We start from the raw sequence: 13,995 nt of genomic DNA on the forward strand, positions 1-13,995 counted from the left end.
CAAGAAGCATTTCTTGTTTTACTTCTTGTTTTCTAAATTAATATTTAGTCAAAATTAAGTAAAACCAAGCAAAATAATCTACCAATGGGGTAAACAAAATAATCCTGTTTATATTTGAAATAAGTTTTTCTTGTCTTATTGGCAGACTGTTTTGCTTGTTTTAAAGAAAAACTGACTTATAATAGGGTCCCTATTATACACCCAGGGCAATAAGACACAAGACGTGTATGACGCGATTTGTTGCTATTTTCAGACCAGCGCAACCCTAATTTTCACATTTTGTGCCATGTTGTTTAAATAGCAAATCTGTTTGCGCCACTTTGTTGACTCATGGGTATTCCTGTCTATAAAAGAGGCGCATTATTATGCTGTTTTGAGAAAGTGAACAAACTGCGCAATTAACCAACTAAAAGCAGGTCTAAAGTCCAGAGGAGAGCGTGTTAGTTATACACCTATACATGTCCAAAGCGCTCACACATTGCTTAATACACACAGGATGTACAGCAATACACAAATATCTTTACATATGAAAACAATTAAAGGATTAAAATGTTACAAAAATTATTATTTTCTACATAAATATAAATTCATGACTTGCTTTTGTATAATGTTACTATTATTAGCAGTGTATTATTATTATATGCATATTTATATTTGTTTTAATAAAAACAAGTTTGAAATTGTCCCCCTGTTGAGTTTTGGACCACATGTCACATAGAGCCTCCTTTCCACTGCACACGACAAGCGACAGACTAGAAGTCAATTATTTTCATTAGAGAGTAGTCCAGGAGCTGCGTGGAGTTGTTTTCAACTCCGTATGTAGAAAATTCAGATTCAAATTCAAACTGCAGATCCGTTGAAATATTTGAACTCCTGCAACAAGACCGTATGCTACCTGCCGACCGGATGTGATGTATTCCAGTGTTTCCCAAGCAGGCGCGTGAGATGAGAAATAGGACTTTTTTTTTCGTTATTTTTTTAATAAGAAAAAGGTCTATATTAAAAAAAAAAACAGTTCTATTCATCAATCAATAATACAAAATATGATTTTTTATGTTGTCTTCAAATCCCCTCCTAAATTTTTAGCGGCCTATGCGTTTCTAGTTTTTATTCATTCATCTATTCAATCATGGTAAACGCACAGAGAATAAAGGCACTTTTTGCACTTTATTTCAGAAACCACGAGAATTTAGCTACTCTCCCATGGTGCACGACAACACTGAAAATTCTGTGCGACTGCCACAAGGGGGCGTACTGCGACAGTCGTGTCCAAAAGTGCAGTAGAAAGGCAGCGTAAGAATTGCATGTGTGTTTGGATAGCCTATAACTTATTATTTTTCATTTATTTGTTTGCTGGAAATTAGAACTGATTTTAGAAATAGTTTTAAAACAAATATTTGCGCTTAAGAAACAAAATTAAATATGTAGGCTATTGGGTGTCTTTAACAGAGCCCTTACAACACGTTCCCTTATCCATGAAAGTAAAGGAGTAAAGTAAACAGTAAAAGTAACGAGAAAGTAAAGAGGCTGACTGGAAGTGGCTCGTTCTTTATCTTCGCTCTGTAGATGGTCTGTTTAACTGTTTTCTTCTCACTAGTGAATTGTTCAGTTTTCCGCTTATGATTCTGCCATGTAAATAGCAAATGCGCCATGGCATGACACAACTGACTCTTAAAGGAAATGTAATATAAGTCTCTGATTGGGTTAATGCACGTTATGCTCAAAACACACCCATAACTCATTAAGAGAATAAGCACAGGCCTGTTAGACCATCCGTCACGGTGCAGATATTTTTCCGTCCTTGAAATAGCAAAAGTGAATTCGGACACACCCTTATTGCATTTGCGCCATGCACTTTTTTTTTAGCCTACAAGCAAATGGACTTGCTATTGAAACCATGTGGCACAAAATTACTATTTCACATGTGAAAATTAGGGTTGCATTTGTCTGAAAACAAAAATTGTGCCTTATTGTGCCGTGTGTATGATAGAGCCCTTGGATGTTAATACCAGATTTAAACGGGGACATAGAAAGGAAAGTCACTGTGGTTGATGTGATCTTAATGTGCTGAAAATTGTAAACTCACAATTGCATGACCAGATACAAATGTGACTGACTCTCGAAGATGTCCTCCAGGGAAACAATATTCTCATGTTTTATTCTGAAAAGGAAAATAAAAACATCAATGATTAGAACATAATTCTAGCCTCAGACAATCGTTAGAGAAATCTACTTGTAATTTCAGAGTAAAAACTCTTTTCGGTGTATTTTCAGTGTATTTTCTGCAGAAAATGTTCAACTTTTTATTTCTTGTATGGTTCAGAACGGACAATCTGCAAATTCTACATTGTGTTCATTTATCATTGATTATGTAATAATAGTATTTTTAAAAATAGCATTTATTTGTGCCTTAGTCATTTTCAATACTTTTAAAAATTTCTTTATATCATTAATGGACTTTTATATCAGTTTTATGTTTAATATCTTTTTCTATTTTATTGTAATCTATTTATTTCAGGTATAACTGCCATGAAAACATTCTTCAGTTCTACACTGAAAAAATATTTCTGCAAAATTGTTGCAAACATTTTATTTGTGTTGAATTTAAACAAACAAATTAAATTTGGTACTGTTTAGTACTCAATTTGTTTATTTAAATTCAGCCCAAATAAATTGTTTACAACAACTTAAAAAATGTAGTAAATCAAAGAAATAATTTTTGTGTCTTTTTTGTATTTTTAATTTAAGGTTTGGTTTAATTTTAAACACACACAAAGAATGTATATCATCTACTTAAATATTGTTCATCTAATAGTTTTATTTCACTTCATTTTATAACATCCTGTAAACTATTTTAATAATATTAGCTAATACAAAAAAAAAAAACACAACTGAAATGAACTGTAAATGCCCTGAATGTTGATTCGCTAATAGTTAAAGCTGCAACATGAATGAGATATAAACTATTATAATCTATCTGAGAGCAAATCATGACTCGTGTGCTGCAATTTTGAGCTCAAGTTTAAATTTACAACATTTTATCACAAACCAATTGGCAATCACAAGAACTGTCCAAAAAAATTTGCTATTACGCTTTTGCCCAAATTGCAACACTTTCCTGCTTTCCTTCATTATTTCCTATATTTTACTTAACTTTCTCTGTTTTTATGCACATTCACAGGCTAGCCTGTGAATTGCTATTTGAAATGTAGCGATTTGCTAATAGCAAAAGCTGTTATATGAATGCATTATAAATACATTGGTAACACTTTATAGGGGCGATTTTAGGATTTTCATTTTAGGGGGGCCCAGCTCCTTATAAGGTAAAACAAAATGTGTGTGTGTGTGTGTGTGTGTGTGCGCATGCGTGTGCGTGTGCATGTGTGTATATAATATATATATATTGTTTCATGTGGGTTGTATACTAGTATTCCACTGTATTACATAGACAGGCATAGTCAGTAAGCCAAATAGGCTCAACCCACCTGTAGTAAAAACCGGTTTTATGCAAAAGTTTGGGCCTTGGCTGCATAGTTATGTGCTCTTTTTATATGAGAGAAGATCACATCGATATGCCATTCGGTTTCGATAAAAAACTAGATGATGTTATGCTTTTCAGACAGAAATACGTAGCACAGGCACTAGAAACCTTGTCCGAGTTTAAGATCGCGTATGTTCCACCCAGGATCAGCAGATTCTGAAGAACAATGTTGAGGAATCAGTCAAGAGGCAGGGTTGGATGTTTCAGCAGGACAATGACCCACAAGCCCAGTTCCAGATCTACCAAGGAATTCATGCTCAGACATGATACAATGCACTAGAATTACCATCCCAGTCCAGACTTGAATATCATCGAAAATCTGTGGATTGATTTGAAAAGGGCTGTCCACGCCCAGCACACATCAAACCTGACTGAACTGGAGGAATTTTGCAGAATGATCTAAAATGCCTTCAGCGAGAATTCAGGGACTTATCCTTGACTATAAGAAGCGCCTACAGGCTGTTATTTCAGCATAAGGTGGCTGTACAAAAGATTGATGTCATTATTCTGACATTTTTGGACCTGTCTGTTTATGTTATGGTTTAGATTGCATTGCATCTGTTGATTAAACAAATGTTATATCAGAACTGAAATGTAACTTTTTCCCTAGGGTATACAATATATCCAAATGAAGTTTCTAATTTGAAAAGCCAGCAGGCTATGGCTTGCAATTCTGAAAATTGTCAGGGGTGCCCGAATTTTTGCATAAAACTGCACATTAATTAATGAAACCTTATTGTAAAGTGTGACCAAAATATTATACTCTATGCGAGAGCAAATCCACGACTCTCCTTTTTGTGTGTGCTGCATTATTGAGCTCAAGCTTGACTTTACAAAATTAAATGGCAAATTAAATCGCATTTCCAATATCTGTCAAAAATAAATCACAATACTTCAATACGTTCCTTTCTTATTCCCTATATTTTACTGGGCTATCTCTGTCTGGCTATTCACTGGCAAGCCTAAATGATTCATCAAAATTTTCTCAAAAACACTATTAGAAGCTCGACAAAATATAATCACAATCACAATATGTAAAAGAAATTGCTATTAGGAATTTTACCCAAATCGCAATACTTTAAATCTTTCCTTCCTTTATTCCCTATGTTTACTGCGCTTTCTCTGTCTCTATGCACATTCACTGGCTAGACAAATAAAACATTCTTCTTCATCTCCATTTGACTTTCACTCCTTTGGTTTCCTGCATTCAATTTGATTACAGTCTTTCACACTAATGCTGGAATTTTCTCCCTCTCTCCCTCTCTCTCTCCCTCTCTCTCTCTCTCTCTCTATTAATTCTCGTCTTGTATTCATCCTCTTTGGTCTCTCTCTTTCTCAATAGTGCTGCGGGGAACCTCCACAGCATCCCAGCCTGTGTGTGTTGTAGCCCTGGCAACAGAGTCACTAAAAATAGGCCTATCTCCAGTACTCTTGACATTTCCGGTGCACACTTCTACCATTTCTAAAGCTATAGCACGTCTTTATGGCACAGATCTCATTTACGAGAGCTTTTCTTCTCTCAAAGAGCAATCTGGCTCTTAAGAGAAAAAGGAAGAGACCTTCGGGCATCTTGACTGCCACTTATCCTTAACACTGCCTCACGAATAGTTGGCAGCATTCATCCTGTATTTAAGCGCACATCATGACACGATTACACTGGCTCATATATGGTGCTGGTGTTTGTTGTTGTGTAATCTGTCTGCTTATGCATGGTTTGTGACAAAAAAGTTTGTAATTTTATATTGTGGTTCATTGGAGTCATTTGCTTGTTTGTTGTCTTCACTTGTGTTAATGATGTCTGAGTTGAACCTATTAAACTATACTGTTAGCCAATGTTAGTTAACATTTCTGTTAACCATACTAGACATAATATAATTTACAAGAAAACTGTTTTTAGTAATGATGCTGGTAATTTAATTTAATTAATTTTTTTAATTTAATTAAATTTTATTTATTCATTCATTTTCTTTTTGGCTTACTCCCTTTATTGATCAAGAGTCGTCACAGCGGAATGAACCACCTAATTTAATTTAATGTAATTTAATTAAATTTTTTTTATTCATTCCTTTTCTTTTTGGCATAGTCCCTTTATTAATCAAGGGTCACCACAGCGGAATGAACAGCCAAATTTTATTTTATTTTGTACGTAATCTGTTAGATATTATTATTAATCATAGTAAACAATATAATTTACAAGAAAACTGTTTTTTAGTAAAGATGCTGATAATTTAATTAATTAAATTTATTTTCAGCTTAGTCCCTTTATTAATTAAGGGTAGTAGCCAGGGGTAGCCACTTTTTATTTTACTTTTTTTTTTTTTTTTTTTTGAAATCTGTAAAACATTGTTGTTAGCCATTGTTAGCTATCATTCTTATTAACCATAGTATACACAATATAATTTACAAGAACTTTTTTTTTTTTTAAGAAGATGCTGGTCATTTAATTTAATTTCATATTATATTATTATTATTATATTTTTTTATTGAATACATTTTTTTTATTTAATATATATATATATATATATATATATATATATATATATATATATATTTTTTTTTTTTTTTTTTATGTTTTTGGAATCTGTTGAATATTATTTTTAACATTTGTAAGCTAACATTATTATTACCCACACCAACCACAATATAATGTATTATTATTATTATTATTTATTTATTTAAAGAAGGTGCTGGTAATTTAATTTTTTTTTCTAAATTGAAAGGACACTTAAACCACCAGCAGGTGGCAGCAAGTGCCTGCCTCAATGACTGATTCATTGACTTGTTTATTTAAATGATTCATTCTAAACAGCTGAATCTTCCTACTTCTATTTTTTGTGCTCTTGTACTACATTCATTCATTCATTTTCTTTTCGGCTTAGTCCCTTTATTAATCCGGGGTCACCACAGCGGAATGAACCGCCAACTTATCCAGCACGTTTTTACGCAGTGGACGCCCTTCCAGCTGCAACCCATCTCTGGGAAACATCCACACACAGTCATTCACACTCATACACTACAGACAATTTAGTTTACCCAATTCACCTGTACCGCATGTCTTTGGACTGTAGGGGAAACTGGAGCACCCGGAGGAAACCCACGCGAACGCAGGGAGAACATGCAAACTCCACACAGAAATGCCAACTGACCCAGTCTGGACTCGAACCAACCTTCTTGCTGTGAGGCGACAGTACTACCTACTGCACCACTGCGTCGCCCCTCTTGTACTACAAAATTGGGAAAAGATGTCTGCTCTTTCTTCTTTGAAACTGCAGTACAAATTTACATAAATATAAAAACAATTCAGTGTCGCAGTGGGTAGCACATTCGCCTCACTTGTTAGTACCTCCAATAAACACAATTGTTACCTTGTTCAGTACATACATAAACCATGGCCTCTTTAAACCAGTTTTATCCACTATTTGTTATGATGCCATTGATAAGAGTTGGTTCTGACCTGTGTAGCACAGCAATCTCATTCTCGATGCTGTTCTCTTTCCCCTCCAGTGCTTTCTTAGGGATGCATTTAATGGCAACAAGTCGCTGGGTCTTCTTCTCCTCAGCCAGAAACACCTCAGAGAAAGCCCCCCTAGAGGAAAACAAAGATGGAGTTAGTGCTACTGGATATTTAATGTCCACCATTAAACCACACACTGCATTGAGAGGTGAGATAAACCAATATTTGAGCCAGCACTGATTCTTCTCCAATGTAAAGGAGTTGATGGTCTCACCTGTGGTCTCTACAATCAACTTCAGCCAAGGTTTAACTATATTGTCAAGTTCATTCATTAATTTTTTTTCGGCATAGTCCCTTTATTAATCAGGGGTCGCCACAGTGGAATGAACCGCTAACTTATTCAGCTCATGTTTTACACTGCAGATGCCCTTCCAGCTGCAACCCATCACTGCGAAACATCCATACACACTCATTCACACACATACACTACAGACAATTTAGCTTAGCCAATTCACCTACAGCGCATGTCTTTGGACTTGTGGGGGTAACCAGAGCACCGAGAGGAAACCCACGCGAACACATGGAGGACATGCAAACTCAGCCACCTTTTTGCTGTGAGGTGACAGCCCTACGCACTGCACCACTGCACCACCCATAATGGTAGTTATACCTTTGTATTTTACATATGTGTATGTTTTATTATATAACCCTCTAAAAATGCTGTTGTTGTATACTAATGCTGGGTCAAATATCAACAAATGTGTCAGTTGGGTTAAAATGTGAAATTAAATTAAATTAAATTAAATGTTATTTTATTTTATTTTATTTTATTTTATTTTATTTTATTTAACCCAGTATTAGGTTTGTTCATATCTAACACAACTTTGGGTTTTGACAACCAAGCATTTTTTGAATAAAGCATATAAATTAAAAAAGCTGAAACAACAAAATTCTTAAGATTTCATTGGGACAAATAAATTTTTTTTATGTTCAATCCTCACAAATTTGTTAAAAGTGTTAAATTAACTTAATCCATTTGTGTTGGGACAACATGAATGAATTGTGTGGAAACCAGCGTTTTTTACAGTGATGGATGGATGGATGCAATTTAAAAAAGATTTGTGTTGTAGTACCTCGACGCTGGGTCAAATAAAGTCAAATCCAACAGGAACATTGCACTCAAACGATTCATTTCAGCTACTTGTTCAAACTTATTTAAAATGAGCTGAAATAACACAATACTTGGGCTTTTAGGGGACAACTTAATTATTTTATGCTCAATCCACTTACATTTGTATAAAACAATTCAGTTTTAACTTAATCGATTTGTGTTGGGGCAACATGAATCAATTTTGTGGATCCCAACAATTTTTAACAGTGTGAGTTACTTATTTTATTATTGATAATAAGTGCCACATTTTAACGCAACAGTTAGGTTTGTCCATTTTTGGCTCAACATTGGGTTACAACAACCCAGCTTTTTTTCGAGTGTGGATGTATATGGAGACTTCAACTGTAGTCTTATGTTAATTTGGGTTTACTCAGACTCAGATTTCTGAACAGACACTCTAAAATCAACACTATATGGCAGGTACCAATAATAATATTTGATGTTACACTCTAAAAAAAATGTTGGGTTGTTGCAACCTAGCATTGGTAAAATATGGACAAACATTTTCAAATATTGATATATTTTAATGTTGGGTTAAAATATTTTTCTTCGGCTTAGTCTTTTTATTCATAAGGGGTTGCCACAGCAGAATAAACCGCTTTCTATTCCAGCATATGTTTTACACAGCGGATGCCCTTCCAACTGCAACCCTGTACTGGGAAACATCCATAAACCATTCACACACAGAAACAACGACTAATTTTGTTTTCCCGATTTACCTATAGCGCAGGTCTTTGGACTGTTGGGGAAACCAGAGCACCTGGAAGAAACCCACGCCAACAGGGGGAGAACATGCAAACTCCACACAGATATGCCAACTGACTCAACCAGGACTTAAAGTTAAAGCAACCCAGCATTTTTACCCTTCAACTCAAAAGAGATATAAACAGAGCTGACACCTTTTCAGTGTACTTTATCTATTATTATTTTGTCTTTGTGTGTTGTTTGCACAGCAGAATTATTATGAATGGTTGATATTTTATCAGGTCAGAGATGAAACAAAGTCTGCTCCTCCACTGAGACGCAGGTAGAGCCAGAAAAAGACAAACAGCACACAAGCCATTTTATCAGCCAAGGAACTATTCCGTGTTATGCATCTGTCTGTGTGTGTCCTATTTCCAGCATCCTTTCAGGTATCTACCCTTAGATGTAGACTAAACACATTTCTACTCGTTCTCTTCCTTAAACACAAAGGCTGTGTGATAAAACAAGCACTGTCATGTGTAATCTAGCTGTCCCAAACACACACTCCCTAAACTGCCTTCTTAATCACAGAGGGAGCAATTAAACATACAATTTGCCACCAAGGAAAAGAGAAATAAACAAGTCAGACAATAAATGACACCAGAGGAAATGTCTTTTCCTCACTTCAAGGATACCTTTCATATGGAAGCAAAATAGAAATTAGTAATTCAAACATATGATTCTTACTTTTAGGCACGTTTCAAAGCATTCAATTTGTCCTAAATATGAACTAAAATGAGGTGATTTTATATAATAGTCCACCATGAAGTTAAGATTATCAAAATTTAATAAAACTATATCAATGGAACAACATAGAAAACAAAAAGAACTAGAGCTATTATAGTTATACAGTAAGTAGGCCCTCAGGGAATCTGCGCATAGAGAAATCTGCAGATTTTTAGCCAGTGATTAAGTCTATTTATATATATGTTATTCAGTTTTTAAATTAATTTCAGTAATATCATTGACTAATATGAAACTGTTCATATGATTTATTAATCTATTCAGTTTGTAAAGTAATATTTTCTGTCTTTTAGTAGATCTATTATTGTTATGGGCGTCACGGTGGCGCAGTGGGTAGTACGATCGCCTCACAGCAAAAAGGTCGCTAGTTCAATCCTCGGCTGGGTCAGTTGGCATTTCTGCGTGGAGTTAGCATGTTCTCCCGTGTTGGCGTGGGTTTCCTTTGGGTGCTTCCCCACAAGTCCAAAGACATGGACTAGAGGTGAATTGGGTAAGTTAAATTGTCCCTAGTGTATGTGTGTGAATGAGTGTGTGTGGATGTTTCCCAGTGATGGGTTCCAGCTGGAAGGGCATGCGTTGCGTAAAACATATGCTGCATAAGTTATATGCAGAATATATGCAACGAATATTATTGTTATATGTGGGACTCGCTTTGTTTACCAAATAAGTGGATTTAAATGGATTTGCATTGTAAACATAAAAAAGTTTTCAGTTAGGATATACTCCCAAAATCATTCCGCATAAGTCCATAGATACCGACAAAATTCTGCAGAGAAATAGCAAAAACTTTGTTGAAATAAATGCTATCTAAACATTTTAGTTTGTTGCCAAGAAAAAATCTGATATCTTTTGTACTATTGAAGGGATATTTGACCTAAATATGACAAAAAATCTGTTTTGGTTTATTCACCCTCTCCTTTTTTCAAACCTTTGTGAGTTAAAAATGGCTATTTTGAAGAACTGAGTCGAAAGAGAATGATTTCCAGCATTCTTCAAAATATCTTCAACTCAAACAACTCAAAAGTTTTGGGACCGAGTAAATGTTGAGAAAAATGCAATAAATAATTATATAAATAGTATTTATATAAGTGTTTTATTATAAAAATGATTACATATATTTCTGTAAATATGCAAATGGGACATTATTTGTAAAAGTTTTTGCTGATTTACAAACATTTCACAAAAATCTGAACATTGGATTAAATCAGGTTCAGAAATCTTGGTTAATTTATAAGACGCGTCAGATTCAAATGATTTATTTTATATATTTTTCATTTATTTACTTATTTATGTATTTTTAAATATATAGACACAAATTGATAATGTGTAACAAAAGAAATACTTAAAATTGTAGATGGATATTTCCTGTACGTTAAACAAAACAAAAAAAAAAGATTAATGAAAAAAGCTAATAAGCACAAAATATCAAAACTGATTTAAAAAATGATGTTGCAGAGACAAAAGGAGGTTGGATAAGAAAAGAAAAAAAGAAAGAAAGAAAGAAAGAAAGAAAGAAAGAAAGAAAGAAAGAAAGAAAGAAAGAAAGAAAGAAAGAAAGAAAGAAAGAAAGAAAGAAAGAAAGAAAGAAAGAAAGCACAAGCTGTGCTGTTGCTGTGAGACATGGTGTAATTAAGGCCTCCATTGCTTCCTGTGGGGAAAGGAGGAGGAAGAGGAGAGATAGGGAGAGAGAGAGAGAGCGAGAGAAAGAGAGAGAGAGAAAGAGAGAGAGAATGGAGATTAGGGAATGATACAAGACTGCCAGTGTGGGTGTTTGGGTCTGTAAATGCGAAGATTGTTTCACAGAGACATACAGCTAATAGAATGCCTTACATATGTTACATGGCTGATAATTACCCACAGTAAAATAGATGAGATATTCTGCTTCTCTAGAGATGGCTTCACAATCATACACAGGCTATGAAGCTCATTTTTTTTTGTCTCAATTAAAAGTGGAAACAACAATGATAAAGTATAATGTTAACAATACACTGTTAACATTAGTATTAAAATAATTATTGTAAATAAGAAGACTCTTGATAGTATTTAAAAGCATATTAGTAGATCAGTGCTATATTAGTACTTTTTTTTGCAAAAATATGTATGAAAATATGTCTTAAGGAAGACACGATTATTATATAATATAATATAATATAATATAATATAATATAATATAATATAATATAATATAATATAATATAATATAATATAATATAATATAATATAATATAAAAATAATTATTTGTTATTTCTAAATGAGCTGTTGGCATGGAATTGAACAAGATTTTGTTAAAAACCCAAACAATACAAATATAACAATAAAATGAGTAATAACAATGGAATGACACAAGAAGAAAGTACTGAACTACTGAAATGTATTTAATTCTTTATATAAAAGTCTTTTTGGTGAGGGCAGCTTAAAGACACTTCTCATATGGAGAAGGAAGTCACATGCATTGCTCAGGTGTGAGTTTTTCCCAGACTTCAACAGAGTGTAAAAATCTTGATGGTTTTGTGTGTCTCGTCTGTCAATTCTGATCTTTAATTTGTATTTTCTATTGGATTCAAATTAGGCGACTGGCTGGGCCATTTTACAGCTTCATTTTCTTTCTCTGAAAGCATTTGAGGGTTTCCTTGGCTGTGATTTGGATCACTGTCTTGTTTGAATGGCCACCCTAGTTTCATCTTAATCATCCTGATAATGTAGATGTTGGACTGAGGCAGTGAATATATTTGCACTGACGAAGAGCGGAGACTTGCTGAATAACAACTGAGAGATTTAAGCTGCTGTCTGGGCTTTCATTACCTTTCTTCATGTGTTCAATACTTTTTTCCTACATAGTTTCATTTTATTACACATTACTTCATTTGTAAATTTGTTTTCTGTGCATATTTGGATTTCTTTGGTTGTTACCAGCATCCGGGGAAATTTTCAAGTCAACAGCACCTTTAGAAATATGTTTTCTAAGAAAAATGGTGACGTGTTCAATACTTATTTGCTCTGCCGTAAAATAGGTTTTTGATTCTGTTCATTTACAAGGTAAAAGTAATTTCATAACCACTGCACTTGATCTGAGGAATAATCTGTGAAGCAATAATCCAGTCATTCAAAGATTTAGCGCTGGAGCACTCAACATTATTATTCTAACCCCAGAAAAATTACTTTATCTTATTTATGCTTCCATCTGCTAGCTCTCGGTTTAATTCATCATATTTAATTCATTTAATAATCTCTAAGTGAACGTCTCTCTATTCTGGAAACACTGACAATCTCAATTGACAGCTCTTTCACAAAAACCTTTGGAAAAGAAAAATAAATCGCCACTTTGAATCGCAGATTCACTCCAGCAAGCTGTGCTTAATAATTAAACAAAAATGCAGCAAAAGTGGCCCCTGTTTTCTTTTTCATGAACATCTTTTAAAAGCCTATGTGGTTTAGGGAGCTTTTCTGTCCTTTTATACTCCTTTAGAAAGCCGTATAAATTTGGCTGTTACTACTGACTGAAAAAACAAACAAACTGTGACATCACAGCAGCCTGACACAGCTTAATAAATAAAACCGTCCCAGTAAACTAAACACAAGTTCTGCTTTCAAAACATCTGTCTCAAAATCAACAAAGAGATAAAAAACACCTCAGATGTTTCAGTCATCCCTCTGCTGAAAACAAAAATTTCTAAAAATAAAAAATCTCAACCTTTTCCCCCCTTGACCTCTTATGCTCACTTTGTAAATAAGATTTGCACTCTGACGAAAACAAAACAGCAACGTCAAAGCAATGTTTGAGTTCTGAGCACAAATATAAACAGTCGTCACATTTTGTTTTCTAAATGAGTTTCAAACTGGAAAAACAGATCAAAAACAGATCATCTTCTTACGGAAACAATGTAAATAAATTGTGTTTTGTACACTAGAAAAGTCAAGACAACAAATATTTTATATTGATTTAACATATTTTAATATGTTAATCAGGTTTCAACTACATATTTTAAGTTATTCAAAATTAAACTTTATATTTTTAGTTTGCTTGATTGATGTAAGTTGGAAAAGATTATTTCATTCAACTAAAAAATGTAAATCTGCAAGACTTTTTATTTACAGTATATTAGTTTGCACAGTAGCTTAAGCACTTACTCATAACATATCATAACAAAGTACCACACATTCTTACTCATGTTAACACAAGACGTGCATTTGTATAAACTGTATAAACACCAACAAGAGATTTATCGCTCCTAAACAAACATCTGCCAGATAGTCAAACGTTGAACTTTAATAATAACTATAACTATAAATCAGTGCAGGGCAAAGATAAATCGCAAATAATCGCATCCAAACTAAATGTT

The 13,995-nt window shown here is 33.8% G+C and overlaps 2 protein-coding genes across 10 annotated transcripts in view; one reads left to right on the forward strand and one right to left on the reverse strand.

Moving 5' to 3' along the window:
* Window positions 1–13,995, forward strand: part of LOC555793 (actin-associated protein FAM107A) — a 58,402-nt gene that overhangs the window by 26,759 nt on the left and 17,648 nt on the right. For 4 of the 8 annotated variants that reach the window (XR_015494095.1, XR_015494092.1, XR_015494091.1 and 1 more), the window contains exon 8: window positions 7,046–7,203. The exons of 3 other annotated variants lie outside the window; for them this stretch is intronic. The gene's annotated coding sequence lies outside the window, so the exon portion shown is untranslated. Of the gene's footprint in view, window positions 1–3,685; window positions 4,438–7,045; window positions 7,204–13,995 lie in introns of those variants that run through there. One more of the 8 variants, XR_015494096.1, reaches the window with a different exon arrangement.
* camk1a (calcium/calmodulin-dependent protein kinase Ia) overlaps window positions 1–13,995 on the reverse strand; it is a 52,671-nt gene that overhangs the window by 14,486 nt on the left and 24,190 nt on the right. For both annotated transcript variants that reach the window (XM_087257982.1, XM_087257983.1), the window contains exons 3-4: window positions 6,996–7,127; window positions 2,087–2,161 (exon numbers count right to left, since the gene is read on the reverse strand). In XM_087257982.1, the coding sequence (XP_087114108.1) occupies window positions 2,087–2,161; window positions 6,996–7,127 (207 nt within the window). The remainder of the gene's footprint in view (window positions 1–2,086; window positions 2,162–6,995; window positions 7,128–13,995) is intronic.

Source organism: Danio rerio, chromosome 6 (assembly GCF_052040795.2).
Source record: "Danio rerio strain M-AB ecotype USA chromosome 6, GRCz13ab, whole genome shotgun sequence".
Lineage (NCBI taxonomy): Eukaryota > Metazoa > Chordata > Actinopteri > Cypriniformes > Danionidae > Danio > Danio rerio.